Source organism: Pezoporus flaviventris, unplaced genomic scaffold (genome assembly GCF_033815535.1).
Source record: "Pezoporus flaviventris isolate CSIRO_AGI_PZ_B2104156 unplaced genomic scaffold, CSIRO_AGI_Pfla_v1 ptg000041l, whole genome shotgun sequence".
In the NCBI taxonomy this organism is placed as follows: Eukaryota; Metazoa; Chordata; class Aves; order Psittaciformes; family Psittacidae; genus Pezoporus; species Pezoporus flaviventris.
In genome coordinates, this window is record NW_026892589.1 from 3673570 (window position 1) to 3688207 (window position 14638).

General features: G+C 56.6%; 1 protein-coding gene across 1 annotated transcript; it reads left to right on the forward strand.

Annotated features, from left to right (window-relative positions):
• The first annotated feature begins 229 nt into the window (after window positions 1-229).
• Window positions 230-3428, forward strand: HSPB8 (heat shock protein family B (small) member 8). The gene is made up of 3 exons (XM_061465658.1): window positions 230-793; window positions 1681-1744; window positions 2734-3428. The coding sequence occupies exons 1-3, from the start codon at window positions 415-417 to the stop codon at window positions 2891-2893; spliced, it is 603 nt and encodes a 200-aa protein (XP_061321642.1). The 5' UTR covers window positions 230-414; the 3' UTR covers window positions 2894-3428.
• The last annotated feature ends 11210 nt before the right edge of the window (window positions 3429-14638 follow it).

Below are 14638 nucleotides of genomic sequence, written 5' to 3' on the forward strand. Positions count from 1 at the left end.
CGTCCGTAAAGCGCTGGGCAGTGAGAGGAGGGGCGCGCTCCTGGACCTTGGGATATTCGGGGCTTTTTGGGGTGTTTGAGTTCCCTCTGCCGCCAAGTTTCGCCTCTCTGCTCCCGGTGCCTGGGATCGCGGCCAGGCAGGAAGCGTTCTCTGGCGGCCGCAGAGCTCCCTCGTCCTCGCTGCGCTCCTCCGGCTCGCAGTGATTTCAGCCCCGCACTGATCCGCGCCTCGTCCTTCCCCTGGTGCCCGGCGAGCAGGGGACGGTCCCCGCGGCACCCGCGTCCCGCCCGGGGTGGATGCGTCTCCTGCGGGGGAGGGCTCCCCAGGGAAGTTCGCAGCCAGGAGCAGCCGCGCAGGGGCTGAGGCTCCGGGGCAGAGCCCGGGGGACCCGTGCGGACCCCGCTGAGTGCGGCCATGGCCGACAGCCAGATGCCCTTCTCCTGCCATTACCCCGGCCGGCGCAGCGTCCGCGACCCGTTCCGGGAGCCCGGCCTGACCTCGCGCCTGCTGGACGATGACTTCGGGATGTCGCCCTTCCCCGGGGACCTCACCGCGGACTGGCCCGACTGGGCTCGGCCCCGGCTCACCACGACCTGGCCGGGCCCCCTGCGCTCGGGCATGGCCCGCGCCTGCACCATGGCCCCCAGCTACGGAGCCCACTTCGGGGGGTACCCCGAGAGCCGCAGCCCCGCGCCCTTTCCCCGCGAGCCGTGGAAGGTGTGCGTGAACGTGCACAGCTTCAAACCCGAGGAGCTCACGGTCAAAACCAAGGATGGCTACGTCGAGGTGTCAGGTGAGAGCGGGGAGCAGGGGGCAGGAGGAGGTCCTGGCTCAGGGCATCGCCGTAATGCGCAGAAATCGCCTCTGTTTGAAGCCGGGAGCAGGGCCGGGGCTTGGGGCAGTTTGGGGGTGCGATGGGGGGGGACCTGGCGCACAAACCGTGGTGGTTTGGTTGCAGAAATGAGAAGGACGAGGCTCCCGTGGGGTGAGTGCGCAGGGAGGCACCATGGCGAGCGGCAGCTGCCAAGAGGGGCCCCGGCTCGGCTCGGTTAATTATAGCTGGGGTGAGGCCGGTGCGGAGGGAGATACCCTTTAAAGGGGCCAAGGGAGAGGCAGCTCCAGCGCTGGGAAGTGGGAGACAGCAGAAAGAGCCCAGCCTGGGGATGAGCCAGCCAGAGGCATGTCCCTACCAGTGCGGTTACCGGTGGGGATGGTGCCGGGAGCAGCGGCCCAGCACCCACATCCTGCATCACCCCGAGCTGGGCCCCCAGGGAGGGCAGCGTGGCTCCTGGCATCACATGGGGACAAACCCCCTGGACAAGGGGATCCGGGCAGCCTGGGTTTGCCTTCAGAGATGCTCCAGGCCCAGGGAGCCCCATCCTGACAGCGCAGTGCAGGGGAGCTTAGCCCGGGGAGCAGGACAAGGGGGGATGCTGCAGCCTCCAAAGGATTTACTGCATCTGGGGGCTTTTCCTTAAGGCCCAGCTCTTGGCGGGCTGTGAGACCCCAGGCTCCCACTGGAAATCTGGGTGTGCTGTGTCCGGCTTCTCCTGCCCCACATAGGAGAGACTCCTGAAGGGAAGGGTTTGAAGAGGGGAAGGGGAACGACTCCTGTGGGGACTCTGCTGTCGGGTTCCGTTGTTGGGGTGCGGTGCTGACGAGGGGCTCCCTTCCTCACAGGCAAGCACGAGGAGCAGCAGGTGGAAGGAGGGATCGTCTCCAAGAACTTCACCAAGAAAATCCAGTGAGTACCAGCCAGCCCCCTCCTGCCAAAGGGGCTGGGACGCAGCGGGGGCTGCCATGTCCTTCTGACCAGCACCCAAATGTCACTGCCCTGCTATGGACCCCGTCCCTGCAGGCTGAGCTGTGCCAATCCCCACGCCCTGGCTCTTTTCACCCCGAAACCTGCCCTTCTGCAGCTCGTGCCGGGCTGGTTCAGGCCTCACAGTGATTCCCCAAGGGAGGTAAAAGAGGAGGAGAGCTGTTTCTGCGTGCTCTGCCAGTCTCCTTGAGGCCCAGGGCTGTGTTTAGAGCCAGTCAGGGCACAGGAAGCTTGAGGGGGTACTCCTGGTGCCAGCACATCCCCTGGGGCTCAGCAGGGCACAATGGGCTGACACCATCATCGGCCCCAAAATCCATCCCTGTGTGTGAGGGTATCTATATCCCATCTACCTGAATGATGTCAGTTAGATTGCTATCGTGTTGACTCACCCCGGTGCCTCATTTTGGCAACAACAGCAGCAAAGGGCAGGGAGGAAAGGCAAATCCGGAGGCTTCACCCGTGCAGGGGGGTCCGACCCACAGCCATAGCACTCACAGGGCTAAAAGGGAGAAAGCAGCCAAGCCCTGGGAACACGAAGGGTTTCCTCAGCCTGAGCTTTGCTTTCCCACCCCAGAGGAGCCCTGTGCATCCCATGGGAACGCTGGGGCGAGCACCAGCTCCCTCCTGCTTGTGCTCAGCAGCCGCGGCGGCTCCTTTTACGGGCAAGGCTTGTGTCTGACGCTGCGGCAGCGCAGGGTCTGCTCCTGGGCGGGTGACACCGCATCAAACACGTGTGCTGGGGAGATTAAACAGAGCCCGCAGGGGCCGGGAGCCGCTTTGAATGTCCCCGGCACGTTCCCAGGCACTCCAGTAAGGGCACCGGCTTTGCCGGGGCTGCCGGGTGGGCACCGGTGGTACCCAGGGATGAGCCCCAGCTCCTAACCCATCCCGTCCTTCCTCCCGTCCTGCAGGCTGCCCTACGAGGTGGACCCCATCACGGTCTTCGCCTCCTTGTCGCCGGAGGGGCTGCTGATCATCGAGGCGCCCCAGATCCCCCCCTACCAGCAGCACGGCGAGGGCGGCTGCGGCAGCGAGATCCCCGTCGAGAGCCAGGAGGCCACGTGTGCCTGAGCAGCCTCCCGCATCCCTGCATCCCTCCTCCCCTCTCCCCTTTCCCCCCAGAACCCCGCTCCCTGGTCCCCTGCGGCGCGGCGTCTGGACTGCCTCTGGCTCAAGGGTGATGGCAGCAACCCCCGCCACCCCGGGGGGGACCAGCTGAGAGCCAGGGTGCACACAGGGTGCCAGGCCACCGTCCCCGAGGGCTTGTAGTGGTCTGAGGAGCCGGTAGAGGCGTTGTGCCTATGGGGCTGAGCAGAACGGATTCCTGCTCACGGTTGGGTTTTGCTCCAAGTCGCCCGGATGGGCTATTTATGACGGTAGCACAAAAAGGGCCCTTTTTGTTTCTCTAGAATTGATGTGGATTCCCACAGTCCTGCGTCCTTCCCTCCTCTGTAGGTTTTGGGGTTTGTTTTTATAAACTATCTCTGCAAAGGATGCGCATCCGGCAGCGGAGCTGGATGGCCCGGCCTCTGTCCCGAGGAGCGCCACCCGTCTGCGTGTTCTGAACGTTGGTTTGGGGTTTTCCGTGTTCTGGTCCGGTTTTTTTTCTTTTCCAAAGAGGAAATGTGCTTTTTCTTGTCAGACCTGAGGAATAAAACCCAGTCGATGTTCTTAGCCTCTGTGTGTCTCAGCTGAGCCTAAAGGGAGCAAGGGGGGATGTCACCCCATGTCGCCTCCTAGCCTGGCACTGGTGCTGCCCATGGGGGGGAAGGAGGAGAGGGATGTGTGGGGATGTTTGCACTCATGGGCAGCTGAAGCTTTGGCTGTTCTGCAGCCTGGGAATGCTGAGTCCTGGCTAGCATCGTGCGGGGAGGTGCAGTGAGGACCATGGGCTCATCCTTTCCTTACCCTCTTCAGAGGTTGCAAATGTTCTTCCTGTTTGGGGATGCTCAAACCTCCGAGCTTGGAAAGTTGGCTTTGCACCACCCCCATTTCCATCCAGCTCCATGGGGAAGCACTTCCCAGCTAATGGTACTGGCAAATGGTTTCCATGGGGATCCAGACACAGCCTTAAAACCACTCCTAGGGGCAAAGCCCCGGGTAAGAAGTGCCCACTTGCTGCAGTGCTCAGGGTTGGCAAAGCAGAGGTGCCAGTGGGCAGCAGGGGTTTGTCCATCAATCCCTGTGGCACCTGGGCTCGGTTTTCCATGTCACCAGGACTTGGGAGTTAAAAATACAGCCTCACATGCCCGGGCCTGGCTCCTTCGGGATGCGGTTACCAACAACAGCCCATCACGTGGTGTAAACCCTGTTCCGGGGCCATGGTGGTACCTCGCAGCGGGTCACACAGGGGAGCCTGGGGGCTCTCACCCTGGTTGTGGTGGTTAATGCTGTTTGTACCGAGGCGTGTGTGTATTTAACCCCCCGTGCACGTCAGAGGGAGCCAGCCCTGGGCTCTGCCAGGCAGGGCTGTGAGCACAGTGAGTTTATGAATAGAATTAATCCATGAAATGCAGTCCCCACACGGGGATGGGAAGCCGAAGAGCCATGAGTCACAGCCCCAGCTCTGTCCTCACACCGCTTAGCACCAGCGTGCCCCATGGGTGACTCCGCTCCCGCACAAGTTGTCCCTCCTCTTCCTCTTCCCCTTCGAAGGATGATTTCGGTGTTGGAAAAATCCCCAGGCCCCGTTTTGCCCCCATCCCCTCAATGCACTTTCCATGGGAAGGATCCTATGGGAAGCACGTGTGTCTTCATGGACCGAGTGCATGGATGCGGCCCCACAGCATCCCTGGGATCCCGGCTGTGGGATGCTGACGGCGCCCACCGTGGGTTCAGGGGACCAGCTGCAGGGGCTGGGGCAAAACTGGCTGCAGCTGAGCCCCTCTCCCACCACAGGGTATATGGGGAGGTCCCAGGCTCCACCCTGGGGCTGCTGCAGGCAGGTGGTGGCTCTTTGCTTCCTCTCCTGCTGCTCCTGCAGTCTGGGGGAAGGTTGCTATGTTTTAATCACGTTCTGGTTTATTTGGGTCTGCTGACTTCTTTAATAGCATCTTATAAAGGCTGCTGTAAGATGCATTAGCAATAATTTCTTAATGGCTGAGGTTGGCATTGGCAGTTAGCACTGAGGACCTCTTACACAGGCAGGGTGCGTGGACCTGTGCGGCTTCTCAAGCTGTTGCGTTCTCTGGAGTATCCTGTGCTAATGGAATAGCTGTAAGTGGATATCTGTTTTCTTTTCTTTAAGCATGAGCTGGTTACTGAAGTGAAGGAGGCTTTAAAATAAATAATCCCTACCGGTGTTCCAGCAGATGGAGAAACAAGTTTGGGACCAGTGGAGCGTGGCTGCACCAGCATCAATGCTGGGTCTGCAGGGGATGGGGTGGGAACCGTGTGCTTCTGGGGTGCTGCAGAGCTGGGGTCAGTGGGAGCTGTTTGCTCCTCCTCAGCCTGCGTGTGAGGCCGTGGCTTGGAGCCGTTAGACCCTGTAACACAACCCTGTAATGGCCACTCCACCAATTACATTCCACGTCACGGGTTTAGAGCAATTACAGTGCGTCGGGTGCTGTCATAGCACACTGTGTTTATAGCTTAATATGGGCTCTAACAGGGAGATGCTGTGCGGGATGCGGCTGTGGTCGAGCTCCTCTGGATGGGGGAAGCAAGCTTCCTGCAGGCTTCCATGCTGGCTGAGGGGGGTCAGGAGGGACTGAGACCCCCAGGACTGGGCAGTTTGGGACCCCTCTCACATGTTGAAGGTGCAGGATTGTGCTTATCAGCAATTTGCCTTGCACAGGGCACCCCAGCTCCAGCAGCACCATTACACTGGCCCCATCCAAACCATTCCAGGAGGACAGTGCTCCCTTAATTCTCCTTCTGGAGCAGCATTAGACTGATCAATATCCACATCATTCAAAGTCAAATGATTTTTACTGCTGAAGGAGGAAGAGAGGAGCCATCCTAATCAGGCCTTTCAAAGCTTCCTCCTGGAGCAAGGCTGGTGACTGGAGAGGAGAAGGTGTTTGAAAGAGTTCAGCCTTTTCTTTCTAAGGAGAAAACAAGCACACAATCCCATGTGAAAGGGGCTGTGTCATTAAGCAGTCCTAATGCTGGCTATCACCACAGCATGTGCCTTGCTGCCCAGGCAGCAGCCAGGGCAAGGAGCATGAGTGTGCCTGCTCTGGGGAGAGATGCTGGGGCTGGAGCTGATGCACCTCAAGACCATGTGCTTGGAAGCGCAGCTCTAAGCTCCAGCAAAGGTTTCCTGGCAGCTGGAGGGGAATATGGATGGTTCATGTGGCCTTTCTCTTTGGGAAAGAGGCTTCCAACTGCTCTGCAGTGGTGATCCCTGCTCTGGGATGTGCTGATAGGGAGGGCTCTGAAGAGGGAACGAGGCGCCAGGAGATAAGGGGGCTGCGTCATGGGAAACCATCCAGAGGAAGGGTTGAAGGACACAAGGAGATAAGGATAAGGTCACCCAAGCCCTGGGAGAGCTGCCGGTGGCTCAGCAGCAGAGGCTTGGTTGGCAGGAGGCTGACTGAACCCCTCAGCCGTGTACTGCTGCATCCACCACTGGCCCTCAGCAAAGGGATGCTCCATGGGGCTGTGTTTGAGTGCTGGTTTGTCCCCCGCGTGGCTCCTCGCAGGCTCCCTGAGCTTCCTAAAATGGAAGCTAAAGCTGGATTGATTTATTCTGGCTGCTGCTCCAGAGCGGGGTAAAGAATCCACAGGAAGCTCCAGAGCTGTCCGGACACACCACGCATCTCCAGAGGCCCATGTTCTTCTCCTGGAGGAACCTGGTTGGCCTTAGGAAGGGTCCCCACCTCCCATGGAAGGAGCCGGTTCATGGCCAAGAGCTGGCACAGCAGCTCCCAAAGCTGTGTCCAGCTCTGCTCTGGGTAAGCATCGCACCTGAACCCGTGCGTGCCCCCGGTCAGGACACTTACTGGGATGCGCTTGATGCCTCTCACACGCTCCCAGCAGGCTGATGGATGATGCTGCGGGGTCCTCGGGTGGCCACAGACCCTTTCCTTGGCTGATGGGGGTGGTTTTGCTTCCTCTCTGTGCAGCTCTGAGCAAGAGCTCAGCCTGTTTTCCTCCAGCATCCTCTTCCCTGGTACCCCTGTGCCGCAGTTCTCCCCTCAGACCCTCCAGGCTTGGCAGCTGGGTCTTATTGCTGCAGATCCAATCTGGGTTTACACAGGGGGGTTAATACAACACTTGAGGGTGTTTTTCCTTCCCAGAGAGCTCCCTTGGTCCCCGAGGGTTTCCCGCAGTTTCTCACACAAACTCAGGCCCTTTCGGTGCAAGCCGGTCCCTTTCCCCCCCGAGAGCATCCCGTAGCCATCCAGCTGTTTCTCTGCTAAAGTCGAGGTCATTTGGGGTTTCTCGTGTTTCTCTTTAGGAGTTTTTTCTGTTTGGAGGCTTGGCTTTGTTGTGGCTTTGGTCTCCACTTGCAAAGCATCATCTGCTTTATTTTTGGATGTCCCCAAAGAGAAGACTGCTGCATGATGGCTGCAGGGGTCAGAGAAGCAGAAACTCTCCTTTCCTCTAATGAAAGAATCCAGTGCCATAGAAATAACACACCCTGGCTGACCATATGGTCTTTCTGCCCCATTGAAATCAAAGGCCAGGGGATTCTGCAGGAGCTCCTGGCCATGAACCAGCACAGCCACCCCTGGGGGCAGAGCCAGGAGCTCCTGAAGCTTTGCCCATCCTAGAGGAGAGGCCTCTGTGGATGAAACAGTGCCAGTGGGGTGTTAGGGCATCGTGGTTTGGATGCTTCTGCCTGTACCCATCTTGGGGTTGCTTTGGGGCTCAAGCCTGGTGTCCCCCCCACCACCAGCAGCACAGACCCTCCTGGTGGGCTGTGTGTGTGAGCCTGGTGTTGAGCATCACGAGCCCCTTCTGGAGCTGCCGCTGCCTCTGGGCACTGCAACATCTCATAGCCACGAATTCCTCCCTCGAATAATGTGCTGTAGCCAGGGGAGGGGGGAAGAGACTTTTCTCCTCTTTGTTTTCTTTTGTCAGGCTTTAAACCCGGTGGCAAATGCTGCTGGTAATTAAGGGCTGTCTTGCCACTTGGGTGATGTGCTGAAGTGCAGCCTCCTGTTCCCAGGCAGATGCTCCCACAGCAAACCCACCCTGGAGGAGAGGCAAATCTTGTCTTAATTCTCTTCTTTCTTATCACAACAAAAAGCTTCCTATCTGAGGTGGCCTTGGAAACCTCTCCTCATTAAAAGACCTCCTTGAAAGGTATTCTAGCAGCTGAGGAGGGTGGTGATGGAGCACAAAAAGCCTGCAGAAGAGCTCATTAAAACAAAAAAATTACAACTAATTAGAATAAATCAAGATAAATCATCTCCAGTGTGAAGGCAGAATGAGGTGTGAGGGAGTGTTTTAATAAGGCCAGCGCTAATCCCAGGCTCCTCTTTAAAGTGACACTGAGTCCTGCTGCAGTGATGACCCCACTGCTGGGCCCAGGGCAGAAACCAGGCCCAGACAAAGGCGAGAGGGAAGTGGAGTTAATGGGATTCTTAATTGTTTCCCAGCCTGAGCTGCCTGTCCCTAATTGCAGTGCATTTGAGGGCAGCACAGCACAGTGGTTCGCAGAGGGGCAGACACAGGGCACGGCGCTTGGGTTTGCTCACTTTGGGGTGGGTTTTTCCCCTCTTTCATTTGTGATGCACAAAGTGGCTGTGGGTTTGGCTCCTCTCTGTCACATCGCTCCATCACGCACACGGCCACAGCTAAATGACTTCTCTGCATAACTAGCAGTGAGATCATCACGACCGCCTTGGCTCAGAGGCATTTCTCCTGTCTCCAAAGGGATGCTCAAAACAGGGGAGAGGGGGTGTAGGGGGAAGCAGGGGGACTGGTGGCACAGGAGAGTGCTGGAGGGGGACAATTGGAGCCCTGCTCCTGCACCAGCTAAGGGAGTTTTGGGAGATCTCACTGTCCTCCTCGATGATGGAGAGATTTGGTCCTTGGGAGCAAAGACCAGCAGCACCAGCCTGAGCCATGCCAAGGACTGGTGAGGCCCCGTGTATGACACCATTGGCCAGGTCTTTTTGCTGCTAAAGCAAAAGGTTTCCTGTTGAAATGAGTGAATTGCTTCTGGAAGCACCTGGAAGGGGGCTCAGCTCTTGGGAATGTGGAGCCCAGAGCCAGCACGGGCGCTGGTGCCATGGTCAGGGTGATCTTTACAGTATGATCTAGAAGGTTTGCAGTACAAGAGGGAGGAATGAAGGGAAAGGGGAAAAGGGAAAGAGAAAGGGAAGGGTCAGCAGTAATGCTGCTGAGACACCGTGGCTCGATCCTTCCCAGCTGCTGCTTCTCTCCAAGGAATGAGCACTACTGCCGGTGCTGGAGAAATGTATTAGTTTCATTAAGCTTAAATGATTAGCTCCAGGCCTTGATAATGATACTTAATGGATCTCATATTTTTTTTGGTGATTATGCTGTTGTATACTGCCGTGTACACCATTAATAACCTTCTTTAAACCTCCTTGCTCTCACTGTCGCAAATGATGTTCAAGCCCTTCTTATGTCTAAGCCCAATTAGCTGCCTATAAAGCAGCTTTCCCCCATGAAGAATGCCTGGCTGTGCTGGGAGGCAGATGCTGATGTCTTGGATTACTGGGCAGGAAGATGCTTGGATTTGGCTGCGGGAGCTGGATGCTGCAGGGTGGTTAGGGCAGCTGTGGTGGGGGATGCTTCTTGCAGGACGTGGTGGAAGCTCTGGTGTGTTCAAAGCCCCTTTCCCAGTCACCCCCTGAGTTCTGCAGAGGGGTTAACAGCAGCCAGGGACACCTCTTGGTGGCTGAAGGGAGATGATGGACAGTAGGTGAGGGTGGTGAAGTCAACACTGTTCACTGCTCTCCCCTTGGCACGATAGCAAGTGCATTGAGGACTCAGTGTCTCCTCAGGAAAGGTGTACCTGAGCCCAGGATTCACCTGCTATTGTGAGATCAAACCTCTGTGGTCCCCATGCTTGATGCAGCTGCGTGGAAGAAAGAGCATTACCACAGTACCCAAACTCTCCCTGAAAGTTGCTGTCACCCTTGGTAGAAGCATTCAGGCTTGGCTGCTCCTCTGCTCCTCCCTGTCCGCACCTCCTTCCCGTCCTCCTGCAAGTTGATTAATCCACCAGGATTAACCTCTCTACCTCCTTGATTAGCTGCATTTTAAAACTCTGTTTGTTTTCCTCTTTACATCAAGCCAAGAGCTAAAAAAAGAGGCCAATTTGCAGCAATTCTGATTTACTGCAATCTCTGAAGATCAGGGCGAGCGCCAGGAAGGCGTGCATGGCATTTCAACTCCATCCACAGGAGCCAGCTTTGGGATGAACACCAGGGAACCAGCATCCACCTGAGTTCCCAGGGCTGGTTTCTGGTGGTATCAATGCAAACTTGGAAGAAGCATCTTGTATGTCAAGGGCTGAATATGTCCTGCTCTCTTCCTTGGGGAAACAAGCAGATCCACTGCCTTTAAAGAAAAATCTCTCCTGGTCCCAAATGCCTGTCTTTCCCTTCCCAGTGCTTCCTATGGGAAGGAGTGACTCCTTCTCCATGTGCAGCATGGGGCTGGCTTGGGGTGCTGCCCTAGCACCCCGGTGAGCATGGTCAGTGATGGTGATTGTGCACCTCGCTGCAGAGGCAGGGGATGCTGAAGCACGTCAGGGCAAGCAAAGCTCTATAGGCAGTAGCAGCTCCATGGTGGAGGCTGTGTGGTCCCCTCTGGGGCAGGAGCAGCACTCTCCTGGCTCTAACCCTGCCGTGCATGGGGAGGAGCAGCCAGTCGCTGCATGTCCCATCTCCTGCTGGGCACGGATCATCCCTTTGATGAACTGGCTGCTCCAGAGGTACTCCTGCTGTGTTTGTGTCATTGTTAGGCTTCAAGGTGGCTGACACCAACCGCCCGCTGACCTGCGCTAACCCTTCCATTCACTCCTCAGTCACTTCCTCGGGCTGTGAGTCAGTGCTTGAGCGTGGGTGCTTTGGAGGAGGTCAGCAGGGCTGGAGGGGAGCAGGATGCTGGGATGTGTGGGAGCTGTGCCTCTCCCCCTGCGAACGATGCGCAGGGATGGAGAGCTTCCCCAGGGCTGCAGCTGTGTGTCACCGGTCGTAGGAGTTTGCCCATGATTAGGGGATCTGCTTGGGCGGGCAGGGGTTGAGGCTCATCAGAGCCAAAGCTTAGAGCTGGGGCCTGGGGTGTCCCTCTCGTTGGCTGGCATCTGGGAACGCTGAAGGGGATAGCTCATGCTAGCACCAAAGCCCCTCTCCTATGGAGCTGTGCTTTAGGGTTGGCCGTCTGCAAGGAGCAGCTTTCCTGCAGTGGTTTGGGGTGGCTAAGAAGGGCTGAGTGCAGCAGGGACATCACCAGAGCCCTTCTCCTCTTCCAGGCTGCCTGCTTGCAGGGCATTTTTAAGGCCCTTTAGGGTTTTTTTCAGGTTTTGGAGTAACTCAATGTGTTTCTAAGCTAGTTCGGGGTATGGGAGTGGGAAATACAAGTCACGGATGCACACACCTGTGTGCACCATATGCACATCCTGCAGCTTCAAGTGTTTAGCAAGCAGGTTCAAAGCTCTGCAAGGGAATCTTCTTCCTATTACTGAAGCAAAACACAGGAAAACCGAGTGGAAATTGGCACAAAACCAAGCAGAGAGCTTTGCCTCATGGGACTGCAGCACCCAAAGCTGGGCTCCCCTGAACGGGTGGTGTTGGAACTGGGAAAGTCTCTCAGGAGCCGTCTGTGAGCTGTCAAAATACATCATAAACTGCAGCTGAGCTTTAAAAAGCTTCGCACTGATGCCCAATTTAGGGGAAACGTCTTACATTTCCATAGCTATACAACAAGATTTCCTGAAATTGCAGTGATGTGAGAAAATGTCTTTTAAAGTGGCACCCAGATGGTGGGGGGAAATGGTGCTGTTTGAATTCTCTGCAGATAAATTGAAGCTAAAGGGATGTTAAACATTTTATAGGTTTCTCCCCCCTCTTCCCCTTCCACCACCTGCTACTGAAATGGCACAAGAGGAGTCATCAAACCGAGCGAGTGAGATCCTTATGGGCACACTGCTTAGGAAATGGCCCCATCTCAATCCTGCATCTGATGGCAATTAACACTGAGAGATCCCAAACCTGGCAGGGTCAGGACTGGCTGGGCTCCTCACTCCCGCTCTGTGGAGGCTGGGATGCGCTGGGATGCAAGGAGGGGTTGCAGGTTCCATGGGGCCTTTGCATGGCCACGGTGTGAGCCTGGGGTGATGGGGAGAGGCTGTAGACCCGGTGGAGTGATGGCTCTGGGGTTGCGGGTGATGTGCTGCTCCCTGGAGCCAACCCCAGAGTAAGCCTCGGCATGGAATGAGAGCCCAGTCACTGCATGTGATGCCAACAAGCCTCCTCCCTTGCTCCCTGGGCTGGGATTTCCGAGGGGAGTTTGCCCAAACCCATTTCTAAGCAGAGAGCCATAGGCAGACCCCAGGTGTGAGAGCTCAGCCTTGGGGTTTGCAGCGGGAGCAAGATGCGATGGCTGGAGCTGTGTTTGTCTTTGGAAAGCCACTTGTCACAGGATGCACAACCCCCCGGGTGCAAGAACAGATCATCTGGCTGCAGATCGCCCTAACGCCAGCTATCCCCAGAGCTGTGCTGCCTTAGGGACAGGCTCCATCTCCTTGGATTCAAGGCTGCGGACCTCCCCCCCAGCATCACTCTGTGGGGCAGCAGGCGCTTCCCTTACAGGTGGATTTTCTTTCCCCCCTTCTTGGCAGGCACGAGCGAGCAGTGTTTTTGCTCCTGAGCTGAGCACGTCACTGTGTCTTATAGTGGCTGCCAGGTTCTAAAACGTTGGCAGCTTGCGAAAGCACCGAGAGGACAAACGCCAATAACTACACACCCGCCTGCACCCAGGGAGCAGGAACCGGGCTTTGTGGCTTTTGGGTTTTGTTTTGAAAGTAAAATTAGCCTGTTTACCGGGTTGTTTATTTGAGCTGTTAGTCATGGCAGCAGAAACACGTGTAGGCTGGTTTGTCTCCTCTGACAGGTCTCGTTTCCTTGGGGTGGGCTGGGGTGCTCAGGAGAGCCCGTGAGCAATAGCAGCAAGTATGCAAGCCTTGGTTGTGCTGCCTCGCAGGAGAACGTGCTGGAGATGTCAGGGATGTCGGTACCTCCCTCCCCACTTGTGCCACAGCACCGATGGGGTGAGCATCAGTGCCCAGGCAGCATCTGCACCCACGGTCCTCTGACCTTCTGCTGGGTCTAAACTGCTGCTTCAAGCCCCATCCAAGCCTGGTCCGTGTGGGGCAGCTGCCCCTTCAGCCCACCTCTGGACAAGCTTCATTTCATGCACTTCTAAAAGTCATTTCCAGTGTTACCAAATTCCTTACAGCAGGTGGGTCCATCCAGAGGGCAGGGCCATGCTCCCGATGGGTGGTGGGACATCCTCGTGCTCAACAGGAAACGGAGCTCCCTGGTGGGGTGTGTTGCTGTGGTTTTCCAGTGCAGTGGAGCACTTTCTGGCTGGGATTTGGCTTCAGTTTTGGGAGAAGAGATCCTAGGTGAGCTCCCAGCAGTTATTTCAGTGGTGTGAGCCCGCAGGGAGCACCAGCTCACCAGCAGCGTGGGCTTTTCCCATGCAGAGCTGCAGAAAGCCATGAGGGCTGGGGCTAGGTATTTTTAAACCACCTTGGCCAGGCAGGTTTGTCAGAGTGCTGCCTGTTCTTGTTATCTCCTCCTGCAATTACCCGATGATCCTACCCTGCGGTTTAATGCAGGAGGCTTCCTGCAGGTGAGGTGTGTGTAACACAGCAATGCTTTCTGGTACTGTCTCCTGTTATCACAGCTTGAGATGTCCAGCAAATAGTTTGAATCTTTCCTTCAAACACCAGGTTATTTTGGAGGGGGGGTAGTCGTGTTTGTTATACTCTCAAACCCAGATAATAATAGTAATACCATTTGGTGGAGCGCTGTTAATGCAACAAGGCTGTCACTTGTCACCAAGAATGCTGTGTGTGGCAGCCTGTTAAAAAGAAAGTCAAAACAAGGCTGGCAGCAGCCAGCCCGAGCGCATTGCCCTGGGCTGTGATCGTGTTTCCCTGTGCTGGAGCCAGTGAGGATGTTCTGTTCTGCACAGCTATGCTGGTTTGGCTGGTGCAGCCCATGACACGCTGGCTGGCAGGGCAGCGCCGATGTCCTGGCCTGTTGTGGCTTGTAGGGACACCAATAGCACTGCTGGGCCACATGTTCAAGAGCTGCCTTGTTTTCGCCCTGAGCTCGGCCGAGCCTGCCGTGCTGTGTGAGATCACTCCCTCCACACGCTGCTGGGAGGCTGGTCCTGCCCAACGGACCCCAAATTTCTGCTGGGGTCAATGGATGCTAAACCCATCCCATGGGATGTGCAGGGTGGCGTGTGAGCCCCTCGGCTGTTCACTCCCCATGGCAGAGAGATGCTGCATCACCCAGTGCCTGGGGATAGCCGAGCTCCCAGACTTGTGTTGACTTGTGGCTGGTGGTACCGGGCACTCATCTTTCTCCTTCCTCCTTCCTTTAAAAAGGAGGTTTCAAATATAGAAGCAATGTGAAGATGGGCGGTTACACACCTGGAAATGTATCAGGAATGTAACAAGGGTCCAAGAAGTTTTCTGTAGGAATCCCCTCTATTCAATCCACAGCGAGCCATACGTTTTCCAGGGTCAAAAAAGTCTCTTTATTCTTTCTCTTGAGGAATTTCAGCATGACCCAGTTCACACTTCCCCCCACTGGCACCCTGTCCATCAGAAGCTTCAGACCCTGTGAATAAGCAGAGCCTTCTGTGGGC